The 15,836-nt window shown below is 53.9% G+C and overlaps 1 protein-coding gene across 10 annotated transcripts in view; it reads left to right on the top strand.

Annotated features, from left to right (window-relative positions):
* The window catches only part of PTK2B (protein tyrosine kinase 2 beta), a 112,626-nt gene that overhangs the window by 69,466 nt on the left and 27,324 nt on the right, over positions 1-15,836 (top strand). For 9 of the 10 annotated variants that reach the window (XM_073335549.1, XM_073335548.1, XM_073335540.1 and 6 more), the window contains 6 exons: positions 5,743-5,921; positions 6,249-6,336; positions 7,562-7,641; positions 9,600-9,662; positions 10,647-10,701; positions 11,576-11,716. In XM_073335549.1, coding sequence (XP_073191650.1) covers positions 5,743-5,921; positions 6,249-6,336; positions 7,562-7,641; positions 9,600-9,662; positions 10,647-10,701; positions 11,576-11,716 — 606 coding nt within the window. The remainder of the gene's footprint in view (positions 1-5,742; positions 5,922-6,248; positions 6,337-7,561; positions 7,642-9,599; positions 9,663-10,646; positions 10,702-11,575; positions 11,717-15,836) is intronic. The other variant, XM_073335550.1, reaches the window with a different exon arrangement.

The raw sequence follows: 15,836 nt of genomic DNA, 5'->3' as shown, positions 1-15,836 counted from the left end.
TCGAGAGGTCATCTAGTCCAGTCCCCTGCTCTGAGACAGGACTCAGTATTATCTAGACCATGCATCCGATGAAGTGGGCTCTAGCTCACGAAAGCTTTATGCTCTAATAAATTTGTTAGTCTCTAAGGTGACACAAGTCCTCCTTTTCTTTTTGCAGATACAGACTAACACGGCTGCTACTCTGAAATCTAGACCAGTGTTTCTCAACCTATGGGTTGTGACCCCCCCTCTCTCCGGGAAGGGTCATAGGTCAGGTTTAGTGGGGTCACAAGTGCAGGGCCAGCGTTAGGGGGTGGCAAGCAGGGCAATTGCCCAGGGGCCCCGTGAAGCTAAGTTACTTACCTCAGCTCCGGGCGGCGGGGAGATTCCTAGAGGCTTCATCACACCACGTAATCTTTCATTAAAGATTAATCTTTAATTCCTGGAGACTACAGGAGAGTCCTGGAGTGTTGGCAACCAGTGTTGGCCCTGAGCTACCAGGAGCTGAAGTCCAAGCCCAAGCTTAAAGTAGGGGGTTGCAATTTCTTTTTAAGTCCCAAGAGGGTATCCAGCACAAAAAGGTTAAGAAACACTGATCTAGACCATCCCTGGCAGGAGTTTGTCTGAGCTGTTCTTACAAAACTTCCAATGACAGAGATTCCACCACCTGCCTGGGTAATTTGTTCCAGTTCTTAACCACCCTGACAGTTCGCAAGTTTTTCCCAATGCCCTTGCTGCAATTTAAGCTCATTGCTTCCTGTCCTGTCCTCAGTGGCTAAGGAGAACAATTTTCCTCTCTCCTCTTTATAACAACTTTTTATGTACTTTAAGACTATTATTGTGTCTCCTCTCAGTCTTCTCTTCTCCAGACTAAACAAACCCAGTTTTTTCAATCTTTCCTGGTAGGCCCTGTTTTCTAGACCTTTAATCATTTTTGTTGCTCTTCTCTGGACTTTCTCCAATTTGTCCACATCTTTCCGGAAATGTGGTGCCCAGAGAAATGGACACAGTACTCCAGTTGAGGCCTAATCAGTGTGAAGTAAAGCGGAAGAATTACTACTTGTGTCTTACTTACAACACTCTGCTAATACATCCCAGAAGGATGTTTGCTTTTTTTGCAACAGCATTACACTGTTGATTCATGTTTAGCTTGTGGTCCACTGTGACCCCCAGATCCCTTTCCGCAGTACTCCTTCCTAGACAGTCATTTCCCATTGTGTATGTGTGCAACTGATTGTTCCTTCCTAAGTGGGGTACTTTGCATTTGTCCTTACTGAATTTCATCCTATTTACTTCACACCATTTCTCCAGTTTGTCCAGATCATTCTAAATACTGATCCTGTCCTCCAAAGTGCTTGCAACCCCTCCCAGCTTGGTATGGTCCGCAAACTTTATAAGTGTACTCCCTATGCCATTATCTAAATCATTGATGAAGATATGAAGAATTGGACGTGGGGCAGATCTCTGGGGGACCCCACTGGCTAGGCCCTTCCAGCTCGATTGTGAGCCATTGCTAACTACTGTCTGAGTACGGTTTTCCGGCCAGCTGTGCACCCACTGTGTAGCAGCTTTGTCTAGGCTGTTTCCTAGTTTGGTTATGAGGTCATGTGAGACAGTATCAAAAGCCTTACCAAAGTCATGTGTTATCCAGATGAGCTCTTCCCCACTTAGGGGCTTCTTCTCCTCTCCGCAGCTTGGTTCATCCATGGAAACTCAGGCTTAACACCGAAGCGGGGACTGGTGATTCTCCCATAGCAGATGTCCCAGGCCACTTGTTTCTCCTGAAGACTATTTGCCCAGGGGTTCCCCTCCAAAACCTTTCCCTTGCACTGAGCATCTACAAACAAACATGTGGACAAGGGGGATCCAGTGGACATAGTGTACTTAGATTTCCAGAAAGCCTTTGACAAGGTCCCTCACCAAAGGCTCTTACGTAAATTAAGTTGTCATGGGATAAGAGGGAAGATCCTTTCATGGATTGAGAACTGGCTAAAAGACAGGGAGCAAAGGGTAGGAATAAATGGTAAATTTTCAGAATGGAGAGGGGTTACTAGTGGTGTTCCCCAAGGGTCAGTCCTAGGACCAGTCCTATTCAACTTATTCATAAAGGATCTGGAGAAGCGGGTAAACAGTGAGGTGGCAAAGTTTGCAGACAATACTAAACTGCTCAAGATAGTTAAGACCAAAGCAGACTGTGAAGAACTTCAAAAAGATCTCACAAAACTAAGTGATTGGGCAACAAAATGGCAAATGAAATTTAATGTGGACAAATGTAAAGTAATGCACGTTGGAAAAAATAACTCCAACTATACATACAATGTGATGGGGGCTAATTTAGCTACAAGTAATCAGGAAAGAGATCTTGGAGTCATCGTGGATAGTTCTCTGAAGACGTCCACGCAGCGTGCAGTGGCAGTCAAAAAAGCGAACAGGATGTTAGGAATAATTAAAAATGGGATAGAGAGTAAGACAGAGAATATCTTATTGCCCTTATATAAATCCATGGTACACCCACATCTTGAATATGGTGTACAGATGTGGTCTCCTCATCTCAAAAAGGATATACTGGCATTCGAAAAGGTTCAGAGAAGGCAACTAAAATGATGAGGGGTTTGGAACGGGTCCCATGTGTGGAGAGATTAAAGAGGCTAGGACTTTTCAGCTTGAAAAAGAGGAGACTAAGGGGGGGATATGATAGAGGTCTATAAAATCATGAATGGTGTAGAGAAAGTGAATAAGGAAAAGTTATTTACTTGTTCCCATAATATAAGAACTAGGGGCCACCAAATTAAGTTAATGGGCAGCAGGTTTAAAACAAATAAAAGGAAGTTCTTCTTCACACAGCGCACAGTCAACCTGTGGAACTCCTTGCCTGAGGAGGTGGTGAAGGCTAGGACTATAACAGGGTTTAAAAGAGAACTGGATAAATTCATGGAGGCTAAGTCCATTAATGGCTATTAGCCAGGATGGGTAAGGAATGGTGTCCCTAGCCTCTGTTTGTCAGAGGGTGGAGATGGATGACAGGAGAGAGATCACTTGATCATTACCTGTTAGGTTCACTCCCTCTGCGGGGCACCTGGTATTGGCCACTGTCCAAAGACAGGATACTGGGCTGGATGGACCTTTGGTCTGACCCAGTATGGCTGTTCTTATGTTCTAAGCCCGGGGAGATCTGCAACTTGTGCATTTCTAGTGGTAGACAAGGGCCTGCTATGGGAGGGACTGGCTAGCTCGCAGGTTGGCTTCTTGGTTCTGGGCTCAATAGGAGAATGGTTAGAGAGTCCCAGGCTGCTGGCCCTTCATTGGCTCATCACGTGGAGAGGAAGGACAGCTTTGTGGCACGGTGCTGAGCTTCGATAGCTCTCGGTTCGATTCCCGGAGCTATCGAAGACTTACTGCACGTCCCTCCCGCCGTCTCTTTCAGCCTCAGCTCCTCATCCGTAGAAGCAGGAGAACAGTTCCTTTCTCCCACCTTGTATGGATTGAAAGCTGCAGGGGAAATGAATGGTCTCTTAATATGTTGTCTGTACCGCACCTTGCACAACGGCTCCCTGATCTCCGCTGGGGCCTCCAGGTGCAGCGGTTAGTTCTTAGCTGCGCACTGTGCTTTAAAGAGGCAGCTCGTACACGTTCGTGGCAGGAGGTCCGTGGAGAATGGGGGTGCTATCATTCCTGGCGCAGGGTAGTTCTGTATTTTCTCGTCAGTGTCGCGGGCTCTGCGCTCACCCACGGCCCCGGAAGGCGTTACGTGGGGAAAGGGCTGCCTAGGTGAGGCGAAGGTTGAAAGGACCAGTTGGTGGCCCCCAAGCTAGGAAAGCCGTTGTAGTTTTGCAAATAAATGGACACTACTAAGACAGGAAACTGTGAATTAGGGTTAACGTTCAAAAGCTACCTGGGATCGTTGACCAACATGTTGGGATAACAACGCCCACCTTCTGCGTATGGAGATGAATTCACCTCAGGTGTAGAGCCATTGACTTGAGTCCAGTTACAGCAGGGATGAACCTGGCCCATAACCTGCCTTCTGTCTCCTGATGATCGCCGAACGGATTTACAAACTACATACAGCCTCTGGGGTTTGCTTCCCCCAGCACTGACAGGCAGCCACCTCTGGGGCAGAACGCGGCAGCTAACAGGACACAGTGACGAAAGAGTGGAAGGGGAAGAATGTTACCATATCAAAGTGGGTGGGGATGAGTTAGGCAGGATTTAATTACTTGAGCTTGCATTTGGCCAAAGCACTAGGGTTAATACTCCTCTTCTTGTGTGTGGGAATCTTCAATGACCAGGAGTGGTTAAGGCTTGTGTTGTATATCTCAGCCAAGTCCCTCACTGTTATGGCAGAGGTGGGTAACTCTGCATGGCCAGGAAGCTGCTAAAATTAGTGACAGCAGAAGCATTTCTTGGCCTAGTTCTTCCTGCTGTGTGTGCTCCTATCAAGCCTCACAGTGGGGGCTCGAAGGAGGAGTCCAAGGAGGCCAGAAGTGCAGAGCCGGTAACAGCTTTCCAGGGGGAAGGTCACAGCAGCCAGGCTGCTGATCTGATGAAAGGGGCAGGCCAGGCAGGTGGCATTCACAGAGATAGCTGGCATCAACTGGCAAGACTCCACTGAAGTCAACAGAGTGCTGCTGACTGACACCAGTGAGGATCTGGCCCCGTTGTACCTTAAGCTAAGCAAGAAAAAGAAAAAATGGAAAATGCCCTTTATTTAGCTGCAAACCGATTTCTGTTGATTTTCCAAGGTTCAAGCGATAAACTTAAAACAAAAGATGTCTGCCGTGTAACCCTGAACAGAAGAGTTTATAGCCGGTCTGTACCTAAACAAGCTAGCATGGCATGACGCCAACTGTGCAAACAACTCAACCATTAAAAACCTCGTGTACTGCTCTTTCTTTCTTTCTTTCTTTCTTTCTTTCTTTCTTTCTTTCTTTCTTTCTTTCTTTCTTTCTTTCTTTCTTTCTTTCTTTCTTTCTTTCTTTCTTTCAATACATTGTTGCACCCAAAGAACATTGTTTCACTACAAAGTCTTGCTGGCTTATATTGCAAACATTCATGTTCTGATTTCAGTTTTGGGGCAGAGGGGGTATGTACCTTTTAACAGGAAAAACAGCAGCATTTGAAACAAATTAATTCCTTAACCTCCCGTCCCTGGGCCAGATTTTCAGGTGCTGGGCTAGATCTTCCGGGGCAACACCAGTTGACACCAGCTCAGTATCAGGCCTGTTGTATTTAGTTAAAAGTACGGCCTGTTATCACACCGCAGCTTTGTAAACCCCCTGAAATGAAAGCTGGCTGTGCGCCCCAGGGCCAGTGTGTCTGGTGGCCGTGGGGTCGTAGCCAGTCTGAAAGCCTGTGTCACAGCACCCTCTAGTGGGAATAGTTCAAATGACACTGATGGTTTTTCTCGGTGCTTATCGCATGCCCTGGCGTGCTGGAACAGTGTGTAGAGTGGGGGTGCCCAGAGCCATTGAACCAAACTGTAAACCCTGCATAAGATGGAAACCACTTCAAGCCAGGGGTGCTGCTGCGTCCCCAGCACCCCCAGTTCCAGCACCTCTGGCCCTGGCCCAGCACAAGACACAGACTACAGGCAGCTCCTGCTCCAGAGAGCATGAGAATCTAATACGGGAGATGCACTGGGAAGCCCAGCACTCCAGGATGTCCCTGCCAAGGTACAGCTTGTGCTGCGGGAAGGGGTAATGCCACGGGGGAAGGGGCGCCTGTGTTCTCACTCTCACTCCAGCTCCCCTCCCCCGATTGCAGGAGGTCATCCACTCCATCCTGCTGAGCGGCAGGATCGGGCCTGACATCCGGCTGGCCGAGTGCTACGGCCTGCGGCTCAAGCATGTGAAGTCCGACGAGATCCACTGGCTGCACCCGGACCTGACGGTGGGCGAGGTGCAGGCCAAGTACGAGTGTCTGCACCTGGAGGCCGAGTGGAGGTACGGGGAGACCCCGCGCGCCCGTCTTTAGGACCAGAGATCGCCCTGCGGAACGGGCAGGCGCCGCCGGAACAGGTGGCCGCGCGGGAGGCCGCCATGGCGGGAGGACAGTCGGGGGCTGTCGGGTCCGCATGGACCCGTCACACCTGGATCCGGGGGTCTCAGCCGAGTCTCCACTCGGGCACATTGCGGAGTGGGGCAGCAGGGGCGAGGGGCGTCGGCAGGGCAGGGCTGTGGTAGCTGTCGGGGCTAGGCGCATTGCAGAAAGAAAGACCCTTCCTCGGAAGAGCGGACACCCCAAATAGCTGCCTTATGGTTTTCTTGAAGGTACGACCTCCAAATCCGCTACCTCCCTGAGGACTACATGAAGTGCTTCCTAGAGGACAGGACCACCTTACTGTACTTCTACCAGCAGGTCAGAGTATTTGCAACACGCTCTCCGAGGCATGAGTGGGCCCGACTCCGCCGACTCCTGCGGCAATGTGCCCTCTTGCACCAGTGTTGAATTTGGCCTCCCGTCCGCACGCACCCGTGATCCCCCAGGATTCACACGTCTCCCGGGAATCTCTCTCCCTTTCTTGCTCTCACCACACCGGGGCCTGATTGAAAAAGGTTCTGAGCACCTACAAATTCCAAAGAAGTCGCTGGGAACTGCGGGCACCCAGACCTGGCCAGCAGTCCCCGTGCGGGTGTGGTTGACCAGCAGCAGCAATGGTTAGAGTAGGGACGTGTCTGAAGACGTGAGCTTCAGGGGTCGGCCACTCTCTCATCTCAGTGCAGAATGAGCTCAAGGGGTGGACGCTAAAGCTAGAGAAATTCAGACTAGAACTAAAGCACCTGTTTGACCAGGGAGAGTCATTAACCACTGGACCCACTTACTAGGGACGGGGTGGCGTCTCCATCCCTGGTGGCTTTTAAGTCAAGACCGGCTGTCTCTTTCTTAAAGCTCCACCATAGCTCAACCAAAAGCTATGGACGACCGGCAGGAATCGCTGGGCGAGGCTCTATGCCCTGTCTTCTGCGGGAGGCCAGACCAGTGCTCCTCAAATGTCATTGCACCAGGACCCCTTTCGGACAATGAAATTATGACATGACCCCGGAGGCCGCGGGAGAGCCCAAGCCCCGATGCCCTGGGTCGGGGGAGAGGAGCCCGAGCTGGGTGTGAGGAGGGGTGGGGGGAGAGCCCAAGCCCTGATGCCCTCCGTGGGGGGAGAGAGGCCCCGAACTGGGGGCTGGGGGGCTGGAGCCCGAGCCCAGCCGCCCGAGACGGGGGGACAGGGGTTCAAAGCCCGAGCCCCCTGGGAGTGTGGCGCTCGGGCTGCAGCACCAGGTCCCAGCGAGTCTAACGCTGGCCCTGGCAACCCCATTAAAATGGGGCCCTGACCCACGGTTTGAGAACCGCTGGGCGAAATGATCGGAATGCCCCCTTCAGGCCTTAGCAGCTATGAATCCCCAGGGCAATGCCTGGAGACCAAACAGCTCCGGTTCCTGAAGTAAATCTCTTTGCCCGGCACGTGCCCCAGCGGCATTCACACTCGGGCCTGCAGCCCCATCGCTGCAGGAAAGGGGAGAGGCGAGGAGGGATTGTGGGGATGCCGGACACCTGACTGGCCTCCTGATCTCTCCTTCTGGCCTTGCAGCTCCGGGCCAGCTACATGCAGCAGTATGCCAGCAAGGTGAGCGAGGGCATGGCCCTGCAGCTGGGCTGCCTGGAGCTCAGGTACGTACCTCGCAGAGCAGGCGTGGAGCGCTAGGGGACCGTCCCCAGGGGGCCAGGGGAAAGAACCCTTCTTAAACATGCATCCCAGCCCCAAACTGGATCCAGAGAAGTGTGGGAGGAAGCGCTGGCTAGTGGTTAAAACAGCAGAGGGCAAGGAGCCAGGGATTGCCAGGGGGTGAATCCTGTCCCTGCCACCGGCTCACTGTTTCCAGCCATTTCCCCACTCCGTGCCTCAGTTTCCCCCTCTGCAAAATGGGATCACGCTTTGTAAACAGCTTGGAGCTCCTTGGACAATAGGGCTCATTTAGTGCATAGCGTTTTCCTATTGTGGCTCCCTTTGCTCCAAGCCAGAGGCTCACCTGGAGCAAAACAAGGGCTGCCTGGAGCAAGCCCCCAGCAAAGGGACCGGGGAGAAGTTCCAGGTTTTGTTCGGGCTGGGAGGGCAGCTTCTTTTGAGCGAGTCCCATCCTCCTTGGATGTGGTGGGCTGGGAAGCTCAAGCCAGATGCCAGTGCCATGGCACTGCACGAAGGGGGGCGGGGGTGTCAGGAGGAGGTAGAAGAGAGGAAAGATGAGGATGAAGAAACCGGCGCAGCTGAGCTTTGGGCTCTGGTGCCCCACGGCTCCCAGGGGCGCTGGGGAACGGCTCTCTCATGCCCTACAGCTAGAATAATATGGTGGGAGGGGGGATGCGTTCCAGCTGAATCACTCCGGCGGGCCAGATGGACTTGAGCAGCAGGACGTTAGACGGGCCCTAACAATAACCGGAGAGATTCAACCCCAGGAGGCTCCTCTGTTCTCCATGCCCACGGTCGTCTGTAGTTGGCAGAGAGCAGTGCCAAGGCGGGTGGTGGTGGCGGCATGGTTGGTATGCCACCCGGCAGGCTTCAATGCGGTCGCCATCAGCCCCCCCGTGAGATGCAGGCGCATGGGAAGTGCCGGCGGGGGTCGGGAGAGGCAGCCGTTGCTCGCTAGGGTGAGGAAACACTCCTGCTACAAGTCAGTGGGGGCTTTCTTGATTTACGCCAGCTGAGGATTTGGCCCGGGCTTTTGCTAGGATAGGGCTGGGCGGATTCTATACTCCTCGTGCCTCGTCAGCCCGCCAGGCGAAGCCCAGGCCTCTGGAAATCCATCAGAGTTCTGCAGTGAGTTTGTAGCTGATAAGAGGCAGGAGGAACCCAGCTGGACTCGAACTGCCATGGCTGGTGGTTAGCAAAAGCCTGGAGCTGAGCACGTTTGAGCTGACAGTCACGGATGGGGGAAGAACCCCAGAGCCACCTGCTTTTCTGCCTGTCACTCTCCATAGGCCAGCTGGGCTCAATCCAGAACCAGACACCCCAAAAGCTTGCGATTGTTTGGGTCCTGCCCGTTATGCAGAGAGGGAGCCACGTTGTGCTCAGTTTCAGTGGGAACGTCGCATGTCTAATTCACAGCAGAATTTAGCCCAGGGGCTATTTGCAAATTTAGATCCAGGCCTGGAGTATAAAGCTCTCCAAATCTGTGTAACACCTTGGTTACCACATGTAAGCAGCAGATTCAGAACCCTGACTTTCTGCTCTAAGTTACAGGCCTCTGCCACATGAGCTAATGGAGTAACTCCATTGACTAGTAGCAGTGGTAGGCTGGTATCCTCTCTGAGAATGAGCCACTAAAGGGGGCCGTGACACATTTAACTAACTTATTACCTTTGCATCTGCAATTCTTATCTGGGCCCATCTGTTTGAAGGTCCCTTTCCTGACTCTGATCACAGTGTGAGGTTAACGGGGTGTCTGCTGCCCTCCTATCATTTTGTACCGCTCATTTTGCATATTGAATGTACGAATGAGCCACCAGGGGCTGATGGCTAATCTGTTGCCCTGGCATTTGCAGCCTGCTTGCATGCCCACGCCCCCACCCCCATATAGGATGCGCACGCGTGAGGTCGGTATGTTGACACCTGACCTTCACTCTTCTTGCAGGAGGTTCTATAAGGACATGCCGCACAATGCCCTGGATAAGAAATCCAACTTTGAGTTCCTGGAGTAAGTAGCCAGGTTCTATTTCTTCTCGACTCTGTCCCCCTTCCCCCCACTCCTCGGAGTTCCCCAGTCCTCACAAATAACAGGGTGTCCAATCCCACGTGATCTCTTAATTAAGGCAAGGAAATCTCCTCCTATACTTATGGCCCAGGGGATTAGGCAGCTCCCTAGATCCCAGCACAGAGGGAGACTCACCATTTAAGTACCTAACCATGAGGACACTTGTGGCTGATTGTGTCCACACACAGCCTCCTCCCCCAGAGTCCGAACCCTGCAGAATCTACTGGGCTCAGTGTAAAGCCTGGAATGGATGTGCTATGGTTTGGGCTCTTTGATGGTTATTACAAGATCCTGGCCAAGAGCCTGGAGTGGGCTGCCCTAGAGATGTTGCAGAAACGTGTGTGTGGGTGGGTGGGTGTGTGCCCCTCAAAGCGTCATGGCCCTACTGCAGGGAGTAAAACCCAGAGTGGGGGAAGCTGGGATCCTCATAAGTGCAGGAAGCCTGAAATGCCATGAGATGAACCCCCTCATATCATCCCCTACTGCGTCAGGTGCATGAGGCAACATTACTGATCACAACAATAGATCGCGATCAAAGTGGGGCAGTACCAGAGTCCCTGTCCTGAGGGCAGGGATCACTGAGAGGTGGTCTCTCTGTGGCCCTGGGGATTTCTGCTGAGGCTGCCCGCTGCAGTGCAGACGGTCCTCAACAGGGAACCAGGCTGGGAGCACTGCTTTAGGGGCCACCAGTCACCCATCAGGTGGCACTGAGCTCCAGTCATCGCTGATCAGAGACCCATCCAAGCCAATGACGCGGGGGACTCAGGGTGCCTGTCACACGTCCCCTGGCACCCCTCCATACGCCAGGCAGGATATTTTAAAGCCGGCCTAAACGCCACTAAAATGCGGATGAAAGGAGTAGGTTTTGCAGAGTCCCTGTGGGATTGTTAACCTGTGTGTGCGTCTCTTGCTCTCTCTGCCTTTCAGAAAGGAAGTAGGGCTGGACCTGTTCTTCCCCAAGCAGATGCAGGAGAATTTGAAGGTGAGGTGCTGCAGAGCCCGGCCTAGGGGTGTTATGGACAAAGGACACTTGTGGCCAGCGCAGGAAGCCAGGACTCCCTCAGAGAACAGCTCAGTGCAGCTGGGTTAAGCCGTTAGGGTGAAATCCAGGCCTGGTGCAGAGCAAGGAGACAGGTGCCACTCTAGGCCTGGGGCCTAAGCCAACCCTAGGAGTGTAAGTGGGACTTGAGTGGCACCTAGGATGTCGGTTGAAGAATTCACCCTTTGCCAAGAAACGACAAAGCTGGGGAGCTGACCTGGGGAAGGGGCAGGCCGGGCGCGGAACAGCAGGGAACTCACCCAAACCTAGGAGTTCCTTGCAGAGCTCTCCAGCGCCCCGCACTGGGTTGTCAGGTCTCTCGGTCAAGGAGCGGAGTTGGGAAAGCCGCTCACAGGAATTAGCAGGGGTTCCTGGAAGCCGGGATTGAGGGCTGTTGGTAGAGCTGTGTATGTGGGGAGCCCAGGGCTAGAACAGTGGGGGGCGGGGAGGGGGTGGAGGTCAGGGATGAGGGGCGCTGGCAGAGCTGTGTATGTGGGGAGCCCAGGACTGGAACAGCTGGGGATGCAGAGTGGCTGGGGGTCCAGTCTGAGGGCGTCAGCAGAGCCGGGGAAGGTAGGAGTGGAACCACAGCAGGGCTGCAGGTCAGCAGTGAGGGGACGGCTCACGACTGGAACAGCGGGCGGGAGAGGGGGGTCAGGACTCAAGTGCATTGGCGGAGATACTGTGCATGTGGAGAGGGAAGCATTTGGGTACGCAGACGCCTCCCAGACCGGGCTGCTTCCGGCTGTCGGGTCTTTATGCCCAGCCAGCGGGGCCCGTCGCTGACTCCCCGGCTCGGGCGCTGTTCTCTCCTCAGCCCAAGCAGTTCCGGAAGATGATCCAGCAGACGTTCCAGCAGTACGCCCTGCTGCGGGAGGAGGAGTGCATCATCAAGTTCCTCCACACCCTTGCCTCTTTTGCCAACATTGACCAGGAGAGCTACCGCTGCGAGCTGATCGTGAGTACCTGCCTGGGGAGGACGGGGCGCTGTGGCCGGGGCTGGGATCTGTACGGTTCCGTCACACGCCTCCAGCCAGCACCTGCCTAGAGCCTGATCATCCAGCCTTGGCTGGCTAATAAGCATCGCTCCATGGCCAGCGTCGGGAGGAGGGCTGGGGATCAGTGCTTGGATAGAGGGGGAAATACGGCATTCCCAAATCTCCTGTTGGCCTGGGGTTGAGGGCCAGTATATGGTAGGATACACAGTATGCCCAGCCCCAGGGCTCTGAGTGTGAAATTTGCTGCCCGCCAAGGGGCTGGTGCAAAGTTCTAGGCACCGGCCTCTCTTCCCAGGATGCATTTCACCTTACCAAGGGCCTGATTCTGCTCCCTCTGACACCATTTCAGTGCAGTTGCTTCTAATTTATACCAGCGGGAGAGCAGAATCAGGCCCCCAGTCAGGGCAAACCCAGCAGAGGAGGCCTGAGTGGGGGTGGGGAGTTGGGCGTCCTTAGCGGGCATTGCTGTCCTGTGGCCCAGGTGTTGTGTGGCAGGCTTCTTCCAGTTGTCTTGCTGTGCGTGAAAGGGAGCCAGCCGGGGCAGGGCTGAGGAGCAGAGCTGCGTTGCCGCGTTCCAGCTGCGAATGCCTGGTCAGATCCCTGGGCGGGCCGTGACTGAGCCCTGGGGGGTACCTGCTGGGAATGCCAAAGGAGAGGAACAGTTCCCCGAGGGAAACCCCGGAACACAGAACAGGACCCTATGGGGGATTCCTGATCTCTTGGAAATACCCTGCAACTGTGCCCTAATGGTGGGGCTTCTACATTCACTGTACTGCCCGTGGCGGGGGGAGAACTGGGCAGCTCAGTATGAAACCTTCTGCTCCATGTGCTGCGATGAAAATGTCAGGGTGCATACAGACGAGGGCAGAGACTAGCGTCGGCCCTGGGCTGGAGCGGTTAGCCGGAGATGCCCAGCCTTGCAGGATTGTTTCCGTCAGGATGAGAAATCAGGGCCATGAGACCAGGCGGTTCTTGGGCACCGTCCCGTTTATTGCACCCTCAGCAAGTTTGCAGATGACACTAAACTGGGAGGAGAGGTAGATACGCTGGAGGGTAGGGTTAGGATACAGAGGGCCCTAGACAAATCAGAGGATTGGGCCAAAGGAAATCTGATGAGTTCAACAAGGACAAGCGCAGAGTCCTGCATTTAGGATGGAAGAATCCAATGCACCGCTACAGACTAGGGACCGACTGGCTCAGCAGCAGTTCTGCTGAAAAGGACCTAGGGGTTACAGTGGACGAGAAGATGGATATGAGTCAGCAGTGTGCCCTTGTTGCCAAGAAGGCCAATGGCATTTGGGGATGTATAAGTAGGGGCATAGCGAGCAGATCGAGGGACGTGATCGTTCCCCTCTATTCGACATTGGTGAGGCCTCATCTGGAGTACTGTGTCCAGTTTTGGGCCCCACACTACAAGAAGGATGTGGAAAAATTGGAAAGAGTCCAGCAGAGGGCAACAAAAATGATCAGGGGCTGGAACACATGAGTTATGAGGAGAGGCTGAGGGAGCTGGGATTGTTTAGTCTGCGGAAGAGAAGAATGAGGGGGGATTTGATAGCTGCTTTCAACTACCTGAAAGGGGGTTCCAAAGAGGATGGCTCTAGACTGTTCTCAGTGGTAGCAGATGACAGAACGAGGAGTAATGGTCTCAAGTTGCAGTGGGGGAGGTTTAGGTTGGATATTAGGAAAAACTTTTTCACTGGGAGGGTGGTGAAACACTGGAATGCGTTACCTAGGGAGGTGATGGAATCTCCTTCCTTACAAGTTTTTAAGGTCAGGCCTGACAAAGCCCTGGCTGGGATGATTTAGTTGGGGAATCGGTCCTGCTTTGAGCAGGGGGTTGGACTAGATGACCTCCTGAGGTCCCTTCCAACCCTGATATTCTGTGATTCACAAAGAATGGCCACGGAGGCCTGTTCCCTGAACGTGGGCCAGAACAAACAGTGGGAAGCTTCCTGGCTCAGAAGTCCCCATGCTCGCCCCTCCAGCAAGCACTGCGCCCAAGGAGCTCTGCCCCTCTGCTTCCCAGGGTCACGCTCGCAGCGCCTCCTGCTGACTTATTTCTGCCTCCGGCGCACAGGGGCTGCAAACCCGACATCCTAACCGCGCCCCGTGTTCACAGCCTGGGAAAGCCCTCGTTCCTCGCGGTCTGGCGCCCCGGGCAGTAGCTGCAAGGACCCAGCTGTTGGGAGCACATACAGGGGTTGGATTGCTCTTCCTGACAGAGAGTGGTGGGCACGTGCTGGCTTTAAGGAGGTCTGTGATCGTCTTTAGGTCCAAGACTGCCCCCTGCTGGCAGCCATGACCACCTTCCGGCATAACAGCAACACTGAAGATATTAAGTATCAGAGGATATAAGACATTATAGGGGCCATTGTATACATCAGTGGCGTAGCCTCCCAGGAATACTGGGCCGGATCCTCCGCGTAGCTGCGCCAACTACACCGATTGACACCAGCTGGTCCAATGAGAGTGGAAGGCAGCCAATTTCAAGCTGATACAACAAAATACTTTTTTATACAATCAGCCTGTGGAACTCACTGCCACTAGCTATCCGTGAGGGCAAAGTACCAGCAGGGTTCCAAAAAGGACTAGGCATTGGTAGATTCATAGATTAGAAGGCTGGAAGGGACCGTTGTGGTTATCTAGTCTGACTTCCTGTATAACACAGGCACCGATAGGGATAAAAACATCCTGAATTACAAGTCCATTAGATAGGACATAAAATGTATTAGCATTATAAACCCTCTCCCATCAGGGACTAAGCCAACCACAGATGGGGGTTAGGTCAGACTTTCCCCTCGGGTGTCTTGCACCTTCCTCTGGAGCAGCCGGGGCTGGCCAGTGTCATAGACAGGATGCTGCGCTTGGTGGACCTCGGGTCTGATTGAGACAGGCCATTCTGATGTTCCCATCTCAGAAAGTAACCCCCAGATTAACTCCTGGAAATCTCTGCGCCCCATACCGCAACCCCAAGTGACTCCCCCACTGGGGACCCCTGCCCTGGTCATACACTATAATATGGCTTTGGTTTCAACTGCTTCCGGCTTTCTACTCTCTGGCTCCAGCCGATCATAAAGGTGGCCCCTGACTCTGTCTCTCAGGCAGCGTCTGTGTCTGAGTTTGTACTAGCAAATATTCTGTTCCTCACAGAATTTCTCAAGCAGCTGAAGGTAGTTCAAGCCACTAGCTGCCAACAACACCCCGCAGCCGGTCTCGGTGGCTTTCACGTCGCTTCGGGGTGGGGCTGGCTGGGGCAGATCCGATGTGGATCGGCAGCCGCCGGTGCTCATGGCGAGTGCTGCGGGAAGCTTGGTTGTTTCAGCTCTCCGGGAGTTGTGCAAGGTCCGCGGTTGCACCACTCAGCTTTGTGCCCCCAAGTTTCATAGCGTTTCCACCCGGCATTTGGACACAGGCCCATCCCCAAACCTGATCCAGGCTCCCCAGCTCAGCTTGACTTTCCCACTAGATACCAGGGGGCTTCCCCGTAGCTCCACTCCCGGCTGCTGCAGTACGTACCAGTTTAACAGCAGGGAGGGCGTGAGCGGTTTGAAGTCTTCAGTGCCCTGCAGCTGCCCAGGAGGCACTGGAATCCCCCAGCAGTGTTATCATTAGCAAGATATAGCAGGGACTTATGATGGGGCCTGGGTTCGAGTCCTGCGGTTTTGATTGAGTTTCTGGGGTTGGTGCACGTCACCGAACGGCCTGCAGTTGCAGCCCACGAGAGGCCCAGCTGGGGGATGTTGGCAGGGGACGGCTCCCAGCTCCGCATCCAGTGGGATGCCGCAGGCGGGGACTGAGGTGGGCCGGCAGAGCCACGGGTGTGGAAAGCCAGCGAAGCCGCCGTCTGCACTGCACCCGGCGCTAGACAGGGCGGTCGGCTTCTCAGTTCCACTCAGCCGAGATGAGTTTGCCCCCAGGGAATTACGGGGTGAGTCTCAGCCCAGTTCTCGGACAAGCGTCCACCTCACACTCCCCCTTCCCTTGCTGGCGCTCTGATTGGCCTCAGCGGAGAAGCCGAGGACTGTATGGACTGTGGAGACAGAACTGAGGGTGCTCTCTGCAGGCCAGGGCTCCGGC

This window comes from Lepidochelys kempii, chromosome 3, assembly GCF_965140265.1.
Source record: "Lepidochelys kempii isolate rLepKem1 chromosome 3, rLepKem1.hap2, whole genome shotgun sequence".
NCBI lineage: Eukaryota > Metazoa > Chordata > Testudines > Cheloniidae > Lepidochelys > Lepidochelys kempii.
The sequence above is the reverse complement of the archived record's forward strand: the minus strand, read 5'-3'. Positions and strand labels throughout refer to the sequence as shown.